Source organism: Oncorhynchus nerka, linkage group LG21, assembly GCF_034236695.1.
Source record: "Oncorhynchus nerka isolate Pitt River linkage group LG21, Oner_Uvic_2.0, whole genome shotgun sequence".
Lineage (NCBI taxonomy): Eukaryota > Metazoa > Chordata > Actinopteri > Salmoniformes > Salmonidae > Oncorhynchus > Oncorhynchus nerka.
In genome coordinates, this window is record NC_088416.1 from 25067382 (window position 1) to 25087127 (window position 19746).

Sequence of the window (19746 nt, forward strand, 5' to 3'; positions counted from 1 at the left end):
CCTTTCTACACCTAGTTCTGGCGAAGACCAGGGCAAGACCGACAGGGACAACTGTACCGGGGTCATGCACCAAATCCTCTGATACCTTTCTACCTACCAGAAGAGGAAGACAGAGATCAGAAGAAGTACAGAAAACAGAAAGGAAACAGTCAAAAAGAAAAAACAAGCACAAAATAAAACCTGGAGAAAGGGGAGGCAAAGAGGAGGAGTACTGAGAGGTATTAGCACACATTTGAGAAAGGAGTATGGAGAGAGAGAGAGAGAGGGGCGAGAATGTCTTCTTACCCTGCATGGTTTTGCCCAGTCCTTGCCCCAGCTTCCAGCCATGTTTCTGAAGCAGCCGGTGCCCAATGTTATCCTGGCAGACAGAACAGAGGAGAAAAAGACCAAAAACATTCCAATAATAAGAAAAGCTTTTCCCGTGGGCACGGGTCACAAACACATACAGGACTACTACCAAATCATCACCACCTCCTCCACCATGTGACATCAGTGTCTTCCAGCACAGGGGGGAGGTGAGGAGGGAGGGAAGGAGTGCGTAGTCTCTGTACTAACATCCTTATGGCCACACTGAGGGTTTAGAGAAGGAGCCTACCCTAACAGGAAGTGATTAAAACCTCGAAAGCTTACAAACTGGGGATGAAGCGTCCCATGTTCTACTCGTTGTTGTAACACAGAGAATATCAGCTGTCTGGGAAGGGAGGAAGAGGAGAAAGGAGACGGTAATATATGTATCACACGCTTATACATATATGAACCGCTATATAGCGAGATCTATCGTACACAGACAAATGGAACAAAAACGAGGAATGGAAATCTTGCGTTAACAGAAAGGAGGACCAGAAACTCCCAAGCTTGTTGTGATTCCATAACCAAGACAGAGGGGAGCGCCACGAAAGATATGCAGCTGTCACGAGAGAAATACAGCGAGAGAGTGGGGAAAGAAAGAGAGAGAAAGTGCTAAGAGGGCCTTGGGTTACCATTACAAGGCCCAGGGTTGAGAGTGTGTATGACTGTGTAGGAGAGAGGAAGACATCAGGTGCGTGACTGAGACTGTTATAACGCTATGGAACGGCAGTAAAACAAAAGTGAAATGCAAGACTGTCGCACCACTACAAACTACAGTACACCATCAAGCACAAAGAAAACAGAAACAATGAGATTTGTAAAAAAAAACATTTAAAAGGTTGCGTTTCAGTTGTGATTATAACTATTCCAAGCTTTTCTACTACCATTCACCAGGGTGCTGCACTCTACCAAAAACATACAAACCAACCCCAAAAAAAGGATATTTATAATCACAAAGAGAGTAGATGTCAAACTTCACAAACAGAAAACCAAGTGGGAGGGATTGAAACCAAACAGTAAAACAGCATGCAGCTTTTTGTTGAAGAGTTAAACAAAAAGGAGACGATGTTAGTACTGGACTGTATATGATGATGCATATACAGAAGGGCAGGGTCAACAGAGGGCCAACGGACCAATGGTGTTAGTCTGAGATGGGCTCAAGCACAGAGGTGATGGTTGGATTGGGTCATAGTAGATCGTCTTGACAGAGAGAAAGCAGTGGAAGTGGATGGAGATGTAAGGGTGGTGGTGGTGTGGGTCAGTATAGGTTAGTGCATGTGGAAGGGGTAGTGGTTGTCACACACAGAACATGCTGCATCTCTGCCCATCTGCCTTTGTCCAAGCCATGGAATTTAGTCCATTTTATCGAGTCCCTGTGGTATTTCTACCCAAACTACATCTGTATACGCTCCCCGCTTGCTTATCGTTAACTAAAATGTCATTTCCTAATTGGTTTCTTTTAAGTGGGCCACAAAATATTGTTGAAATGGCAACTCCCCTCCAAAGACACTGATAATCTCCCTCATATACAGCACTTGTTTTAGGGCCTTGCTGATAAAATACACAAATATGTGTTTTCCTACCTTACCCCAGGGAAAGGTTGAACTGCACCACTTCCTAGCTCTGTTTGGTTGTGTTTTTCTCCCAGTCTATGTCCAGACAGCAAGACCCAGTAGAACAGAGCCTGGGAATGGGGGATATATGAGCTGTGTCTGTGTGCCGGTCAGATCTTCCACTCCAAGCACAGATAAGGGAGGAATTCATACTGGGCCTCATATTCTGGGGAGAGGGCTCGCATGTGTACTTATAATAACTGGGGCTATACATCACCTAGCATGGTGTCACCATATAAACATGTTCATGCTGGTTGCTAGACACATCAAGTCAAAGCAGATATAAATAAAAGAGGGGCTGGAGGACTACAACTCCCATGATCCTCTGCAGCCTCGTCTCTCTGCACTGCAGATGGTGCTGCAGTGGGCTCTTCCCTGCTCCCATTGACAAAGAGATACTGGGGATGCTTTTAGTTCTCACCGCAGCAATAACCCACACAGAAAAACAAGCACTGGCTGAGGAGAGTAGTTGATCTAATAGCACCTTTCAGGGGTTATGTAGGTTGATGGGGGGAATCAAATGTAAGCCAATAGTCTGTAACCCTCCCCCAAAATAACTCTAGCAGCGTCTGTAAATCAGAATGAGGAAAACCAGGTGGGGCTGGTGTGGGGGAGAAACTTCAGTCCAAAGCGGCTGAGACTGATCAATGAGCCAATCAGAATGGACTGAGCAGAGTGTGAGGGCGGAGATGAGGCGCAGGCTGTGTGCTGAACAACAGATGAATGAATGCACTAAATGAAGAAGAAAACGGACAGACGGACGATGAAAAGCAACGACGGCGAGTTCCAACAGCAGTGCAAGTGGAGTGAAGGCATTTCCATACGAACCTGGCTTTAAAATACTGGGCTGTCAAAAGAACAGTCACACGTGACACAATGTAAGAAAAAGGCCAGTCACTAACGCTTTCAACTGCAATTTGTTTTATAGCTTTTTCTTATTAAAAAAATGAGCTAAAATCTTTATTTTGCCCTAAAAAATTTATAGAACACTGTACACAAAACAGAAATGTGGTAACTAGGCATGTCAATAAACTCACTGATTTAATGATTACTGTTAATATAGGAGAAATAAAAAGAAAATGTTATCCAAACAAGAGAAATCCACACAGAGTGTTGGTAGGGAGGGTCATGTGCATTGTGCTGTCATTGACACAGGGGGGGGGGTAAAAACAAATAGATAGGGGTAAAGGCAGGAAGAGGTATACAGGGGGCACCATACCAGGAACCTCGGAGTGTGTGGGTCTTCAAACCTTGTGATGCTGACGGTGTGTGTGTATGTGCAGTAGACGCTGGCTGTGTGTGAGCCTGTCTGAGGCCTTAACCCGCAGAACAGACAGCACGCTAATCCACTTAACCAAAAAAGGTCAGAAAAAAGGTCAACTAAAACTTGGGTAATATTTTATATGATTATCTCTGTGAGATTTCAGTGCGTGAGAGTGAGTGAGAGACTAGTAACTGTGACAGTACAAAACAGAGGGTCGCAGTCAGGCGTCACCCGCTCTTATCCCCCTGTGGAATGTGTGTTTTTACAGGAGTCTTGTGGAGCCGGGTCTGTTAGACAGAGCAGGGGGGCAGCTCTCCTCTTCCTTGTAAAGCTCTTTTTCCAGCTCCGCTGTCCTTGGCTCTCTGTCTGTCTGTCTGTCTGCCTGCCTGCCTTGCACACTCACATTCCTCCCTGCTGAGGCTCAGATAGGTGTGACTAAATGGAAACAACGGTCCCTGCATGGGCCTCAAGGGACTCAAGGGACCTGCCCTCTTAACACCACCATATTGGAGAGCAGTTGTTACCTAACCTTGGGTCTGTTCAGCTGACCTTGAGTTGTGACTTAACTGGTCAGGACCATTGGATCCATTACCATCAATGACCTTAAAAACATCTAACTGACCTCGTCAGTCTGCCTCCTGCAGTGTTGGAGCTGGTGCTGAATAGAGATGGAGCCCTCGGCGGGGTCAGGGTTGTAAAGGGGACGAGTGACTGACGGCAGATGACCTTTCTCTTGGTAATCTTCCAGGGGTTCATTTTCCCAAATGAAGGCGGGGAGGCGGTGGGAGTGTAACACTAACACGGCACGGAGCAGAGGAAAGATACAGCTGGTGCCTGAGCAACAGCACAGTAGTCTGTGGCATATAATTGTGTGTGTTCCTCCAGGCTCCCTCTGTGTGTGTGTGTGTGTGTGTGTGTTGTTGTTGTGGTGTGTGTGGGTGGCAGTGAAAAAAAAACACCTATACAAGGTTGATCATTTCAAAGACACCTACAGCTCTGTTGATACATGGATGTGAACAACAACATAGCCTTTAAGCAGTTGGTACACTGTCACAGTCTGTCAGACCCACCTCATGTTGATGATGTCAGCACCTGGACCCAGAACAGAGAGACACCAAATGGCTGTTAGCACCCGTGATAACACACGGAGGGTGGGCAGGGGTCAGTGTGTTACTGCAGTCGTACCGCACCATGAAAGGGTGATGTACGACCTTTGACCTGTCATAAATCCCTGGGCATGTGTGTTTCCTTCTAATCTGACTGAGGGTTGACTCTGAATATTGTTGTCTGTGGTTCTGTGATGTAGCTGACCCTGACTTGGTGCAGTGTCTCAGTAGTCAAAGGTAAAAGGCCGGATGGCATCACGTGAAATGGCACGGTGTGAAATCAATCTTCTCTCTCAAGTTTGAGGCCAGAACAGCTTGTGCACAGATGCTTTTTTAAAATAGAGTTTGCTCTTGTGTATGTATGTGTGTCTGAGGCTGCCCACTGCATCTCTCTCTCAGGGCCAGGGATTTGGAGGGGGGGAACAGGGGTAGGGGACATTGGAGAAATGGGGGAGGGGAAAATGTGTGATTAGGACAGCAAGAGAGCTAGCACCGAATGATAGCCAGTTAAAACATGCAATGCAAAAAACAATGTTAGAGAAAGAGCAAGAGAACAGAGGGGAAAGACAGAGAGAGAAAACAGATCCCAGTAAAGTACCACAGACCTCTAGCTGCCTACAGATCAGAACACACACGAGTGGCAGGGGAGGGGCGCGGAGAGGCGCTGCACACACAGCCAGCGCCTTGACGTGAGACATGCTGACGACTGTCACTGCCCCAGTCACCCCAGAGCCATGACACTGCTGCTGGAGTAAGAGGGGGGGTCTGACAAACTTAAGTGGAGCTGTGAAATTTCGAAGCTGATCAACTGCAATTTCACTGAAATTAAAGGTTGGTGTGTGTGTGTGTGTGAAATACGCATTATGTGAGCGCATGCGTCTGTGGTGGAAGTGACAGTCCTCTCTCTCTCTCCACGTGTGTCAGGAGCTGTCGTGCTGCAGCCCGGCTCTCAGCGCCCCTCCATAGACAATAGCGCAGGAGCAACAGAGCCACTTTACCCAGGCAGGCAGGCCACCTCTCCTGCTCTCCTCTCCACTCCTCTCTACTGCCCACCCACAGTGGGCTCCTGAGCCAGTGAGTGGGTTGGTGCTACGTTTTATCAATCCGCCCACCATGACAACCCGTCAGGGTATGTATATGTATATATATATATATATATATATATATATATATATATATATATATATATATATGAGTCACATGAAGGCCTATGGAGAAATGGTCAGGGCCAGACAGGATTTTCACCCTCACATTTCACCAAGGAAGCATTTGTACCATGGCTTAGTAACTCTTTCAGAGCAGCAGGACAACAGCAGAGCTCGGAGAAGGACAGACTGACCTTTCTGTTACCGCTGTTGTTACTGCTGCTGTCCATGTGCCTCACAACAGAACAGACACAGGATTATTTACACCAGAGTGCCTGGCTGAATAATTTGGCTTTGTTACAGCTACATGCTTAAGGCAAGCTCTCATGGTCTAGCGGTATAGCTGTGTGGGTGTGTGCCGTTTCAATGCAGACTGGCTGTATATAGTTTAAAACAAAAGCCTAAAAACCCTCCTCGTACCTACTTGTAATTAAAGCTTTATTTATCAATGCAGCTGGAACTCTCGCCATGAACTCTCAATGCAGCTGGGATAAGATACTGTTCTGCTGTGCCTTGAGATGCTCAGAATCAGATCAATAGTTGCAGTCAGAGGACATCCACTATGCCCTGAGGAGGAGAGGGGATAGACGTTGTGGAGACAAGAGTGGAGTTCAGGCCTGCTCTCTGCAGTGCTTCAGAGAGAGAGAGACACGGAGAGACAGAGGGAGAGAGAGATGGAAGGGGGAGCGAGAGAAAAGAGCTGCCTGCGATATTATCCATGTGCCTCGTCAGCGAAAAATGCAGTCCCAGTTGCACAAGCACCATGCCAGCACAGAATGACAGAGGGTACTGAACACCGAATCAATGTGTAGTAGAGAGGGAAACCATTGTTTGAACATAGGTGCATGAAAAAGAACAGAGGGGAGATGGATTGAGAGAGAGCAGAAAGAGGTAGAGCGATGTGAAGAGAGACAGTAAGAGAAGCGTTACAAGGAAACCCTAAAAAGATGGGAGTAGGAAAGCAGAGCGTGCAAATACAAACCGGGTCATTGCTGCTTAGCTAATAGGGGCCAATTCGCTGCAGGAGAGAAATGTCGAACACCCCAAGTTGTGTACAATACTGTAATGTTCTGAGACAACTGTCCTATATACACACAAACACACAGAGTACACAAACGCCACACACACAAATACTAAACACACACTTCCATCTCCAAGCCTACACCTTTTCTCTTCTCTTGCTGTGGAGTGGATAAGGCACCAAGTCCCTTTCCTTTCCCAAATCAGGTCAGAGCAGAACAATCAGACCACATCTGATTCGCCTGTCCACCCCCAGTGTGTGTGTTATGAACATGTGTGTGAGTATGCGATTGTGTGCTACGCTTCTAATCTTGTTAGCCCAGAGAGTATTAGATTAGATGTTATTTATCGACAGGACCCCTCGTGAATATGTCCATCTCGTGATAGTGCTTCAGTGGCTAGGGTGCTAGCAAGCTATAATTAACTATGTGTGTGTTTAAATATATAAGAAGAGTTTGTGTGTGTGTGTGTGTGTGAGATGAGATGTGTTGTAGAGGGGGCTAGAGAGGTTTGTACAAATGGCCTTTATTTATACGGTGTAATTTAGCACCGAGGGCAAAGGAGACAAACAGGGATAAGCAAACTTCCACTACTAAACTCAGGGACCTCACGCTTCCCAAGAGGACATCCACAAATGACATTTTACTGTACACTGCCCTTTTAACAGAGTGATTGGAAGTTATTTCAACTATAGACTGGTAACAGTGCCTTATCCACTCCACTCTAACAATCTGGTGAACTAGTGCCTGGATCACTGAAAACGGGCTTAAAAAAGACACACGCAAATTCAGAGTAAAGAGCTACGATTAAAGTCAAATATAATAATGAATAATAGTGAAAATATAATCCTATTCATCCAGCTAAGAGCTATCACAGGAAATGGCACAGGAAGCAGAGGGCTTGGGAAGGGAGGGGGTCTACAGTGATTCTACTGATTGAGTAGGGAGAATGGGTTGTCAAGGGAACACTGGATGTGTCTATCACACAGGCAGTACAGGGTGAATGAAGGGGGTGAGGCTCTATTGCTCTCTCTCTGGACCAATCATTAATTCTCTCACACACACACACAGTCTCAAGTTGGGCTTGTCCAAAAAGGTGTAGGGGTGAAGGATGAGGCCTTACCGATTCTATGGGCTTGTCCAGGGACGCCTGCTCCAGCTCCAACTGGCCCTCTTCATACTGGTCAAAGTGATTTCCCCCCTAGGAGAGAAGACATGGGGACAGAGGGTTAGACACCAGACAGCTAACACACACAGAGATAGAGAGACAGCAAAAGAGAGAGAGAGACAGTGAGACAGCGAGAGAGACAGCATGAGGGAGAACGCAAGGAGAGATGGCGAGAGAGAAAGAGCGAGCGAGATGGAGAGAGACAGCGAGAGAGAGCGCGAGCGAGATGGAGAGAGCGCTCAGTAGTGAAAAGCCAGAGGGAACAACAACCGAAGGAAAATGGAACAGTCTACAAAAGAGAAACTCCTACTGTTTCTGTGTTCCCTTGATGGAAGTGAAACCATTTCAGCTCCCAAGAGGCTAAAACACATTTCACAATTACACAGAAACCACACACACACACAATCAAAAGGGGATGAAATGGACATGTTAAAACACATATAGATTCCTGCCAAAGACATAGCTTAATGCACGCACTGTTGAGATAAGGTTCTCTACTGCTAAGCTTGACAGCTGAAGAGAACCATATCTTACAAGACAGATGGAAACCTAATTTTCACCCTGTGTGGTTAAACCGGTTACAGTGGTACAAAATAATAGGCTAGAGAGTGTGTGTGTGTGTGTGTGTGTGTGCTATATTACCACAACATTTCCAATGCCATGAGGTCAGTGCAGAGATCTAACCCATTTCACTTCCCTGTCTGCAATGAAGGGGAACAGATTGGGGGGGCTAGAATTCATTTGAGTCATTTGTATTTTTCAGGGCAGCAGGATGCAAAAACGAGGCATCCTATTTGTACGAGACAGGGTCCTTGACCTGAGGACGACATCATGAGACGAGTAATGAGCGTGTCACTCCTTCCAGAAGGTGGGTGTTGTATACAGTCTCCGTTCCCAGATGAGACACATTACCCCTCAAAGCAGAGGCAGCAGAATGGCACATCAAGGTCACCTTGGAAAGCAGATGCGATTCCTCTTTGACCTTCAACCTGCTGAGACTGAATGACTGGAAGACACAAGGCAATGTTCCTTCAATGTGTTCAATTAGACTGACTGAAAGCCACTGTTCAAGTGTGTTCAATATTACAGAGATCCGGAGCCCCATATCCCTTTGCTCTGAGTATATTTGAGACTTGGGTCGAGCTGCGGTACTGACTTCATCAAATGGGTTTAGACGACCGAGGTAGGGTTATACGCTGACCTTTTGTTACGAGGAGCACGTGTGCGCCTAAGTTGAAAAATGTTGGCGCACACTGAGAAATTTAGGAACACGATGACAAATATTTGAGTCAAATCGCTTCACTGTAGAGCCCCGTGAGGCTTATTGAGTTTAACACACAACCTCAGCGGAGGAGCCATTTCTAATCCCTTTTTATTGCAGAACATCAAGCCGAAGTGGGTTAGAACCTGCGGGACGTCTTCTGATGACACTGATGTGCTCTGAAGTCTGTAGAGGCGGCAGCCAGCAGCAGTGACTGTCTACTCACCTACTGATTCTACTACCGCTTCATCTTTCCAACTGGGGGATCCACTGAAGAACACAGATACTAGCCTAACTACAACAGATCACGTTATCGTAGCTCAAACCTTCCAAGACAAAACCAGGATTAAATTCAAAACGGATCACCTGTTCCCTTATTTCTATCCAGACAACATGATTAGTACCACAGTAAAGCTTTACATGACATCCCTGGATGACACTAGCCTGACCGATTTAAAAACAGGTACAAACAACCCTCAAACCGCTGTCCGATCCCACATTAACGGGTCATTATTTCAGTTGGAGGGCAAGCTGCATCAGCATGTTTGTTTTGGAGAAATCCATTGGGGAGAGGCAGTTCCTTATAACAGAGTGTGGGGGGAGGGGGTTATTTGCCAGCAAATTAATGGCTGCCTCTCCCCTCCATTTCCCTTATTAAAAGTTGGGCACTCTTTAGGGAATAGGGTTACATTTGGGACACACACACACGACTCTTGAATGCCTAATGTGTAACCAGCTGCAGCTACTGCCACAATCTCATCTTCCCACTGCTGCCTGCTGGTCCTCTCTCATCTCTCCTCCGGTCTAATTTCACCATTCACCAAAGCAAAATAAATATTTTGGCATAAATAAACATCCATCTAAACTTGTAACTGAGGGTTCCCCGCTTCCACTGCCTACACTGAAATGGATAATGAATGCTTACCTCGAATGACCCCACATTAGGGGAAGTCTGCTGCTCAGACCGAGTCTGATGGAAGAGACTAGAAAGAAGAGAGACTAGGTGGCTGCTCTGAATACTGAGCAGTATGCTCTGCATAGTGTTATAACATGCCTGAACCCCAATGACAATTTAGTCTAAATCAATGGTCTTTCTATGAGATGGGTGGGATGAGACTATGTCTGTGTACACAGGCTGAAGTTAGTTTATCTCTGGGTGTTCCATGTGCAGTGTTGCTTGGCAGGGGGCTCTCGTGTAGACCAGGAGAGATACACCTGGAGAATACTGAGAGCCTGGGTATCCTGGACTGATAGTTGTAACTCCATAGTTACATATTTTTATATTACTTTTGACAATACATCGTATTTACAATTGTAGATACCAAAACTCCAGTAAAACAATAATAATAAAAACAGTATCAAATCGCAATACATATGGAATCATGAGAATAACAATACATATTGTAACTGCACCTAGGCTAAATATCATGATAATATCGTATCGGAAGGTCCCTGGCAATTCCCAGACCTACTAAGTAGCGTAACATACACATGCACACACAACGTTACTTTCTAAAATCATCATCTAACAAGAGTTTTAAAAAAGTAGTGAGGCACCGATGACATTTTTGGCCGATACCTGATCATTTCCTTGCCAAAGAACCTGATACCGATAACCAATATTTAACATTTTTGCACCCTTTTAAGCATTCTAGTACAGTTAAATAGTTAACACACACACACACGGACGCAGCGGTCCAAGGCACTGCATCTCAGTGCAAGAGGTGTCACTAGAGTCCCTGGTTCGAATCCAGGCGCACAATTGGACCAGCGTTGTCCGGGTTTGGCCGGGGTAGGCTGTCATTGTAAATAACAACTTGTTCTTAACTGACTTGCCTAGTTAAATAAAGGTTACACACACACCAAAAAGTTATTTTGTTGCCATTTACGTATGTCCCCATTATTTTTTATTTAACCTTTTAACCAGGTAGGCTAGTTGAGAACAAGTTCTCATTTGCAACTGCGACCTGGCCAAGATAAAGCAAAGCAGTGCGACACAGACAACAACACAGAGTTACACATGGAGTAAACAATAAACAAGACAATAAAACAATAAACAAGTCAATGACACAGTAGAAAAATAAAGTCTATATACAGTGTGTGCAAAAGGCATGAGGAGGTAGGCAATAAATAGGCCATAGGAGCGAATAATTACAATTTAGCAGATTAACACTGGAGTGATAAATGAGCAGATGATGATGTGCAAGTAGAGATACTGGTGTGCAAAAGACCAGAAAAGTAAATAAAATAAAAACAGTATGGGGATGAGGTAGATAGTCCATCTGTAAACAGCCCACCCAATCTATGTACAGCTGCAGCGATCGGTTAGCTGCAAACATAATCAAAACCTATTTCTTTCACTTACTTGCTGTGCTGTTTCGTTGTTCATTTGTACAGTCGTTTAATTCTCAACCAAGATTTCTATGGAACACCATTTGGGTCTTCGCGAGTCAAAACATACTACTTAACGTGTCAAATAAGCTTGTTGACCAATCAGGACCTGAATATGCCTGCATGTCACATAATAATTTAACGCGTTCATTAATTTTTTTGCGTAGTTATTACACATTGATTACACTATCACTCGCATTTCATATGTCACAACGATTCATCTATACGTATGCTATGATGCTGGTAAAGTTGTCTCGTGCACCTGCGCAGTGCTGGTCATTTAAAAAAAAAAAAAAGCTAGTTAGCTCATGGATGCAAACAATGTTCTTCCCCAAAAACGACAATCTGTTTCAGTTGCTATAGCTAGCTAACTATATAGGATAGGTGTCATCTGAAATAACCCTTTTATAAGACAGTTCTTATTTGATTAATAGTGGTCGGACCCATCTATGTGAAGCTAGCCACAATAAGGATTAGCCACAAGTGTGGACTTTGCGGTTAGCCTTCAAAATAAAAGTACTGCATAATTCTACTATTTATATTCATTTGCATCACTGTCAATTACATACTTTTAACTTGAAGGCAAACCGCTAATTCCACTATTGTGCCTAATCCTTATTGTGGCTAGCATCACAACACATAAGCTAGCTGGCTGCTTATAACGTTAGCTTTGGGCAACAGGGTTAAGTAGCTGGCTAGCTATTTATTTTCATGAACTGAAGTACAATTTCAATAGGCGAACAACAAGTGGCAACTTAGCTAATACTTACTCACAAGGATTCCTAAATCATTGCTAAGAATAATTTAAAGGACTGCAGTTTTTACTGCTCATTATTTGCATGCTGGTTGTATTGGTGCTTGCTAGGAACCAAGCTAAAGCTAGCTACCCCAGAAGTTGCGGTTGAACAAATGATGCTTTATTACCAATGTGGTATTGTAAACAGATCGTTTGTGGCCGGTGTTTGCTTGTTTGCACAGCTTTGACAGTACTACTGTATGTTTTTTGACACACAAAGACCCAAACGGTGTTCCATGTATGAATGTCGTGAAGCTAATAGCAGTGACGCTATTACTGAAAAATAGTGCACTTGGTAGTGTTAACCGGTGCTCGACCAGTCGGCGAAAGCCAACATCACTCACGACAGAACGGTTGATTGTCAAGGGCAATGAATTCCATTATCTTGGCTTTAATGGATTTCGCCTTTGAGTTATCTCGCTGAAATTTTGTTACTCTTTCAAATGACTGCTAGTTTGGGAATGCTGTGTTGCATGTATAGCGCAAAATTTTACGCGGCGTCATTATATGGGTATGCACGTCAGCTTTGACATCGGTTTTGCACATCGGGTGTTAAACTAGACATCGGCCGATACCGATGTTGGCATTATTAGCTAATAGTGGCTGATTTCGATACGTTCACCGATATGTTGTGCATCCCTATTAAAAAACATTGAAAGGGGAAAAAGCTGGCCTCAGCAGCATGTGAGGAATGAGCTCCGACTGGAGAGAAGGCAGATGATAAGAGCCTCACTTTCCCCCGGAGGTCTGTAAACCCCATAATCCCAGTATCCCATACCATCCAACCACCACAGAGCTGATCAGTTAGGGGAGTATTAGAGGTACGATAGACCGCTTGTTCTGTGGTCTACATTCATAAAAGAACAATTCAAACCCCTCATTATCTCTGGGAAATCAAACCAACAACTGCATCAAGGGAGAGTGTTGAGGTAGTGTTGTTCTAATGTGAGAAAATAACAGACTGGGTGTCTGGACACAGCTCGGAGAAACCCACTATGATGGAACCCAGGACAGCAGATAGTTCACAAATTCTTGGAAACCCAGAGTGTTTGGAGAGACAATAGATCATGGAAATTCAGAATGCTCCAGAGGGAATGAAGGCAGCAGAGTGTGAACACTGACTGCGACAGTTTGAGACTGAGCAGTAATCACGGCAGCAGACTGGCTTGGCAGGGCTCTGGGTGCGTGAGGCTGGGCCGACCTCACGCCTCTGTCTTCCGCTCCTCACAGGAGGTAACGTGGTGTGAGGAGGCCTCATTGGGGCTCTGGCTGGCAGACTGCATGCTGGGGACATCTGGACTGGAGCAGTCTTCACTGGGCCCTGAGGCCACACAACAGACCGTGTGTGCTGGTACTGCCACTCCTAGTCCTAACCCACCCCCTCCACGGCAGCTGCACAGGATGCCCAGCCACAGAGACAGATCTGTGGAAACCATGAGAGTGGCCAGTGGTTGTCCACACTTAAAACAAAGATAATAATGTTGAAGTGCTGTTTCTGGTCCAGAGAAGCTGACGACCTTGCTGACCACTAGGTAACTAACCGTTTGGAAACAGAATCTTGTGTAATTTCCTTGTTCCCCTGTTCTACATTCTTTATCTGGTATTTTATCTTGGATCATTCAATCAGGTCTTGGATTAGGGCCGCGTTAAAGAGCACCCAAAAGCACATTTTTAAAAAACAGAAAAACTTTCCATCCAAAAATAGGTGCTGCCATCACATTTACATTACATTTAAGTCATTTAGCAGACGCTCTTATCCAGAGCGACTTACAAATTGGTGCGTTCACCTTAAGACATCCAGTGGAACAGCCACTTTACAATAGTGCATCTAAATCTTTTAAGGGGGAGGGGGTGAGAAGGATTACTTTATCCTATCCTAGGTATTCCTGAAAGAGGTGGGGTTTCAGGTGTCTCCGGAAGGTGGTGATTGACTCCGCTGTCCTGGCGTCGTGAGGGAGTTTGTTCCACCATTGGGGGGCCAGAGCAGCGAACAGTTTTGACTGGGCTGCGCAGGAACTGTACTTCCTCAGTGGTAGGGAGGCGAGCAGGCCAGAGGTGGATGAACGCAGTGCCCTTGTTTGGGTGTAGGGCCTGATCAGAGCCTGGAGGTACTGAGGTGCCGTTCCCCTCACAGCTCCGTAGGCAAGCACCATGGTCTTGTAGCGGATGCGAGCTTCAACTGGAAGCCAGTGGAGAGAGCGGAGGAGCGGGGTGACGTGAGAGAACTTGGGAAGGTTGAACACCAGACGGGCAGCGGCGTTCTGGATGAGTTGTAGGGGTTTAATGGCACAGGCAGGGAGCCCAGCCAACAGCGAGTTGCAGTAATCCAGACGGGAGATGACAAGTGCCTGGATTAGGACCTGCGCTGCTTCCTGTGTGAGGCAGGGTCGTACTCTGCGGATGTTGTAGAGCATGAACCTACAAGAACGGGCCACCGCCTTGATGTTAGTTGAGAACGACAGGGTGTTGTCCAGGATCACGCCAAGGTTCTTAGCGCTCTGGGAGGAGGACACAATGGAGTTGTCAACCGTGATGGCGAGATCATGGAACGGGCAGTCCTTCCCCGGGAGGAAGAGCAGCTCCGTCTTGCCGAGGTTCAGCTTGAGGTGGTGATCCGTCATCCACACTGATATGTCTGCCAGACATGCAGAGATGTGATTCGCCACCTGGTCATCACTTAGAAAAATAAGCCCCTAGTGTCATCTGTCAAAATATCTCACTTATGGGCTGCTAAAAACACTCAAGGGATGTGTCAAGTTAGACATGGCTTAAACAAAAAAACTAAATTGATCACAGACTTATAAATATCAAAACACACTAAAGATGTAGCAAGAATTCTAGAAGGGGAGAGAAGAGAAGAAGAAGATGCCTATTTGAAAGTTAGAAAAAATGAGTTGCCTGTGAAATTTCATTTTGTTAAAAGTAGCTCTCATGCTACAAAATATTGGAGGTCCCTGGTCAAAAGAGTTCTCAAACACCTCCTCCCGGTCATTCTCTGTCCATTTCCCTGTCTTGTCCTGTCCTCTATGCTGCCTGGCCCGTCGCCATAATTTAGGTGAGTGACAGAGAAAAGAAAAACACACAAACAAACAGGGATGAAACAGGGCAGTTAACACGTCGTCTTCTAAGCCTCACTAGGAGAGCAGAATTATGCTGGGTTCAGGAACGTTAGAAAATAACCCGTATGAAACACAAACAACAGCTTTTCATAACAAGCATGAGACAGGGGCATGACTGATGTGTCATTTTTGCAGATGGTTAGATTTGCTTGCAAAGGCATGTGAGAGCAGAGCAGGGAGATTTAGGCGAGTTAATGGGAAACGTTCAACATTCAATTGCGCAGTGTAACCTGCAGCGACAACCCCCCAAACTCTACCTTCTCTCATACCCTGCAAAAGAGACGTGTTGGCATGAATATTTAAGAGACATCTTGAGCTAAATTCATTCATTCACCAAATAGGCTGCAGGTATTTGAAATGGAAGTATGCCACAGACAGTCATTGGAGGACTGAAGGGCAAGACATAATTCATCACAGACACAGCCAATAAAGAAAGTAAACATAGTCTATATCAAAGCACATCATTTAATCATTTTCTGTATCACGAACACTTTATATTTGCAGAGTTATATTACCTTGTGACCTAGCAACTAGCGAGCATTACAGACTGTGGCATGACTCTTTGGAAACAATCTCTCTCTGTCAATGAGAACTCAATGAACAGAAAACACTATGCAGTGTACAATAAACCGGTAGTACACATCCATGGCCCTGCTTTATATAGCCTAGTAGTGGACTTTACTATAGGGTAGTGACAGAGCAACACTTTGGCCTCTGCACAATTTATAGGCACCATATGAAAATAATGACTGTCCTTTCTAGAGGTCGGCCGATTAATCGGAATGGCCGATTAATTAGGGCCGATTTCAAGTTTTTACACCTTTATTTAATCTTTATTTAACTAGGCAAGTCAGTTAAGAACACATTCTTATTTTCAATGACGGCCTAGGAACGGTGGGTTAACTGCCTCGTTCAGGGGCAGATCGACAGATTTTTACATTGTCAGCTCGGGGGATTCAATCTTGCAACCTTACAGTTAACTAGTCCAGCGCTCTAACCACCTGATTACATTGCACTCCACGAGGAGCATGCCTGTTACGCGAATGCAGTAGAAGCCAAGGTAAGTTGCTAGCTAGCATTAAACCTATCTTATAAATAACAATCAATCAATCATAATCATGAGTTAAACTAGTAATATCATCAACCATGTGTAGTTATCTAGCGAGTCCTGCGTTGTGTTGCATATAATCGATGCGGTGTACCTAACCATAAACATCAATGCCTTTCTTAAAATCAATACACAGAAGTACATATTTTTAAACCTGCATATTTCGCTAAAAGAAATCCAAGGTACCAGGCAATATTAACCAAGTGAAATTTTGTCACTTCTCTTGCGTTCATTGCACGCAGAGTCAGTGTATATGCAACAGTTTGGGCCGCGTAATTTGCCAGAATTTTACGTAATTATGACATAACATTGAAGGTTGTGCAATGTAACAGGAATATTTAGACTTATGGATGCCATCCATACGGAATGGTTCCGTATTTCACTGAAAGAATAAACATCTTGTTTGAGATTATAGTTTTCGGATTCGACCATATTAATGACCTAAGGCTCGTATTTATGTGTTATCATGTTATAACTAAGTCTATGATTTGATAGAGCAGTCTGACTGAGCGATGGTAGGCACCAGCAGGCTCGTAAGCATTCATTCAAACAGCACTTTTGTGCGTTTTGCCAGCAGCTCTGCTGTTTATGACTTCAAGCCTATCAACTCCCGAGATTAGGCTGGTGTAACCGATGTGAAATGGCTAGCTAGTTAGCGGGGTAATAATAGCGTTTAATGCAATGTATTGTGATAATGTATTGGGCCTATAGCTTACAGCACAAACCTCATTGCTACAGTACTGTTTTTAATCGGTTAATTTTGCATGGGTTTACGTTAGATCGCAGGTTGCATTTGAACTGAAAATGATCTTGACTCAGAATAGGTTGGTGACCACTGTTCTAGAATTTTCCCTGTTAACACTATCAACATTTCCCTTTACTGTGGAAAATGTGATCGAATCAATGCAATAGCCACTTTCAATGCAACATACCGAAACAAAACAAACTATGCAAGAGATTTTGTTGAAGGCAGAATGCATCGGAGTAGGATTCTATTGCATTGACACACACTACTCTGCCCATACTCTACACAGACCGGTGCGGCATAAACAATCAGAGCTGCAGTAGGCCTATATGCAATTAGACCATTGACATATGGATCGGTGCCATTTACTTTGAACTGGACTGTGTTTGCAGCATGAGGAGTCGAGAGTAGATGCGCTTGTTTTGAGATCAAAGCTAGAGCTGCATGTAGCCACGTGTGCACATTTTGTTCATATCCTTTGCTAGTTAGTGAGTTATTAGCTCAGTCATTTGTAGTCAGCAATAGTGGAGTGACTGCTTCCACAAGAGAATAAAACGTGTACATTTCTAGACATCTTTGAAACCCGAGTCAGGTAAAGAGCTTTATTTACGCCTTAAAGGGGCACTGTTGTATTTTGAGACAGGCTTGAATAAGCTAAGTAGCCAATAGGCAGAGGGTAGCATAACTTGTCTGATGATCTGTAATAATGGTATGAAAATAATAATGCATTTTGTAAAGTGGTTTCTTAGATCAAAAGACATTTTTAGTCACCTTCTTGTCTGAAGCACAAGTGGATAAACAGGTTAATGTCAAGCCTTGTATATTTATTTTCAAAAGTCTCATGGAATGAAGGCCTACATTGAACACCAGACAGTGGCTGCTACTGCAGGCTGAATGACAGAACAGCTATTTCCATGTTAAAAATGTTATGGGATACACTTTATCCATTGTTTTTTTTATGGTAGGCCACTCTGGTAGGACTACATTATGATCAAATAGCCATAGTAGCCTACATTACCACTGTTAAAATTGTAACTTAAATCAGGTACAGCCTCAGTGTTCACAGTAAACACTTACTGGAAATTCCACAGAATTTTCACAAAGTTCAAGTTGGCGCTCAGCAGACCTGAAATGCTCAGAGCCTAAAAACATTTTAGGTAACATTGCTTTAGACCACAACATAATCACTGACATTTAAAAAAATCATAATACTGTATGTATTCACTTGTAACAGAGGCCGAAATTACACACTGGAAGACCAACAGATTATAAGGGTGACGTCAATCGCAGGCAGAAACTGAACAGGACACCAACTCAACCCCATCCTGTCTTGGGTTTCAGACAGGCTAAGCAATAAACCAACTAATCTGAATACATTCATTGCATATGTTGAGGTTAATAGTTGGTGTTGTGGTTCTGCCAGCAATACAGTTAAAATTGTAGCCCATTAGAGGTAACATGCCAAGAAATGCGTGATCTAGTTGGCATAACTGGTAAATCCGATATCAACAGAACAGAAGCAAAACACACCCAGCATTGTCGAGCAACTGAGAAGGGAATACGCTAACCTACCAGTAAATAACAAAAGCGAATACATTGTGGGTGCAGGATTCTCCAACAAGCGGCGTAGCTAGCTACAGTAGCTAACTAGCTGCAAACGATACATGTAGTTAGCGCTAATATTACACATAATATTCTCAACTCGACCGAATTATGCACAGCCAGGTATTGTATGTAGTTCCATGGATGGTGGCTACGGGACAGTAAAACCCCTGTTTCCCCCTTACTAGCTCGGACTTTGCTGATAGCTAACGTTACCGTGAGGAAAATGTTACTGTGACGCGTTTGTCCCACCTAATAAGCTACCTTAAGATGAATGCAGGAACTGTAAATCGCTCTGAATAAGACCGTCGGCTAATTGACTAAAATGTTACATGTACATTGTCGTCATTGTCATACCAACAATGTGACAGCTAGCCAGCCAACTAACCTTAGCTAGCTCGATGTAGTTAGCTCATTTCCCCAAGGTCACTCGGTTCACTTTGTCAAAATTACACATTATTTGTATCCACTAAGCACGTGCTTAGAATTGGTAGTTGTGTGTTCAATCCATTGCTCGCTGGCCAAGACGAGCTCGACAGCAATGCAACTCGTCGAACACTGGACTATCAAGTTGCTGCTAACTAGCCTAGCTAGCATACCTGCAGACTTCTCGAATAGTGCGAGGCTATGAACCTAACTACAGGTTCCTGACTAATTTTAAAATGTGTTATTAAGGTGCACAGTTATTATCGTGATATTATTTATACTACATTGTATTTAGTTGCTAAATATTTTATTAACATTACCTGGAAATCACGTTCTTCGTTGAACCTAGAAAATCTGTCAGCCATTTTCTGTACGCAGCAGCTTCTTTCGTCTCTCTGAGTGCTGGACATGTAAACGCCTACTGAGTTACCAACAAAGCAACTGTCCAATTGTAACTCGCAAATGCGTTGATTGACGTAAACTTTGAAACAACGTTGCAAATTTGTAAAACAGTGTAACTTATTGTTATTAAGCGTGCCCAAACATATTAGCTGGTTCATAAACCAGCAACGGCCGCCCTCATATGACAATCTATGTCATTTGGTTTAGTCTACATTTATATCCCACACATATAC

At 44.2% G+C, this 19746-nt stretch overlaps 1 protein-coding gene across 1 annotated transcript in view; it reads right to left on the reverse strand.

The window, feature by feature from the left end:
• LOC115103502 (G patch domain-containing protein 8-like) overlaps positions 1-19536 on the reverse strand; it is a 38303-nt gene extending 18767 nt beyond the window's left edge. The window contains 3 exon segments of the mRNA XM_065006464.1: positions 286-358; positions 7619-7696; positions 19432-19536. Coding sequence (XP_064862536.1) covers positions 286-358; positions 7619-7696; positions 19432-19521 — 241 coding nt within the window. The 5' untranslated portion in view covers positions 19522-19536.
• Positions 19537-19746: the final 210 nt, after the last annotated feature.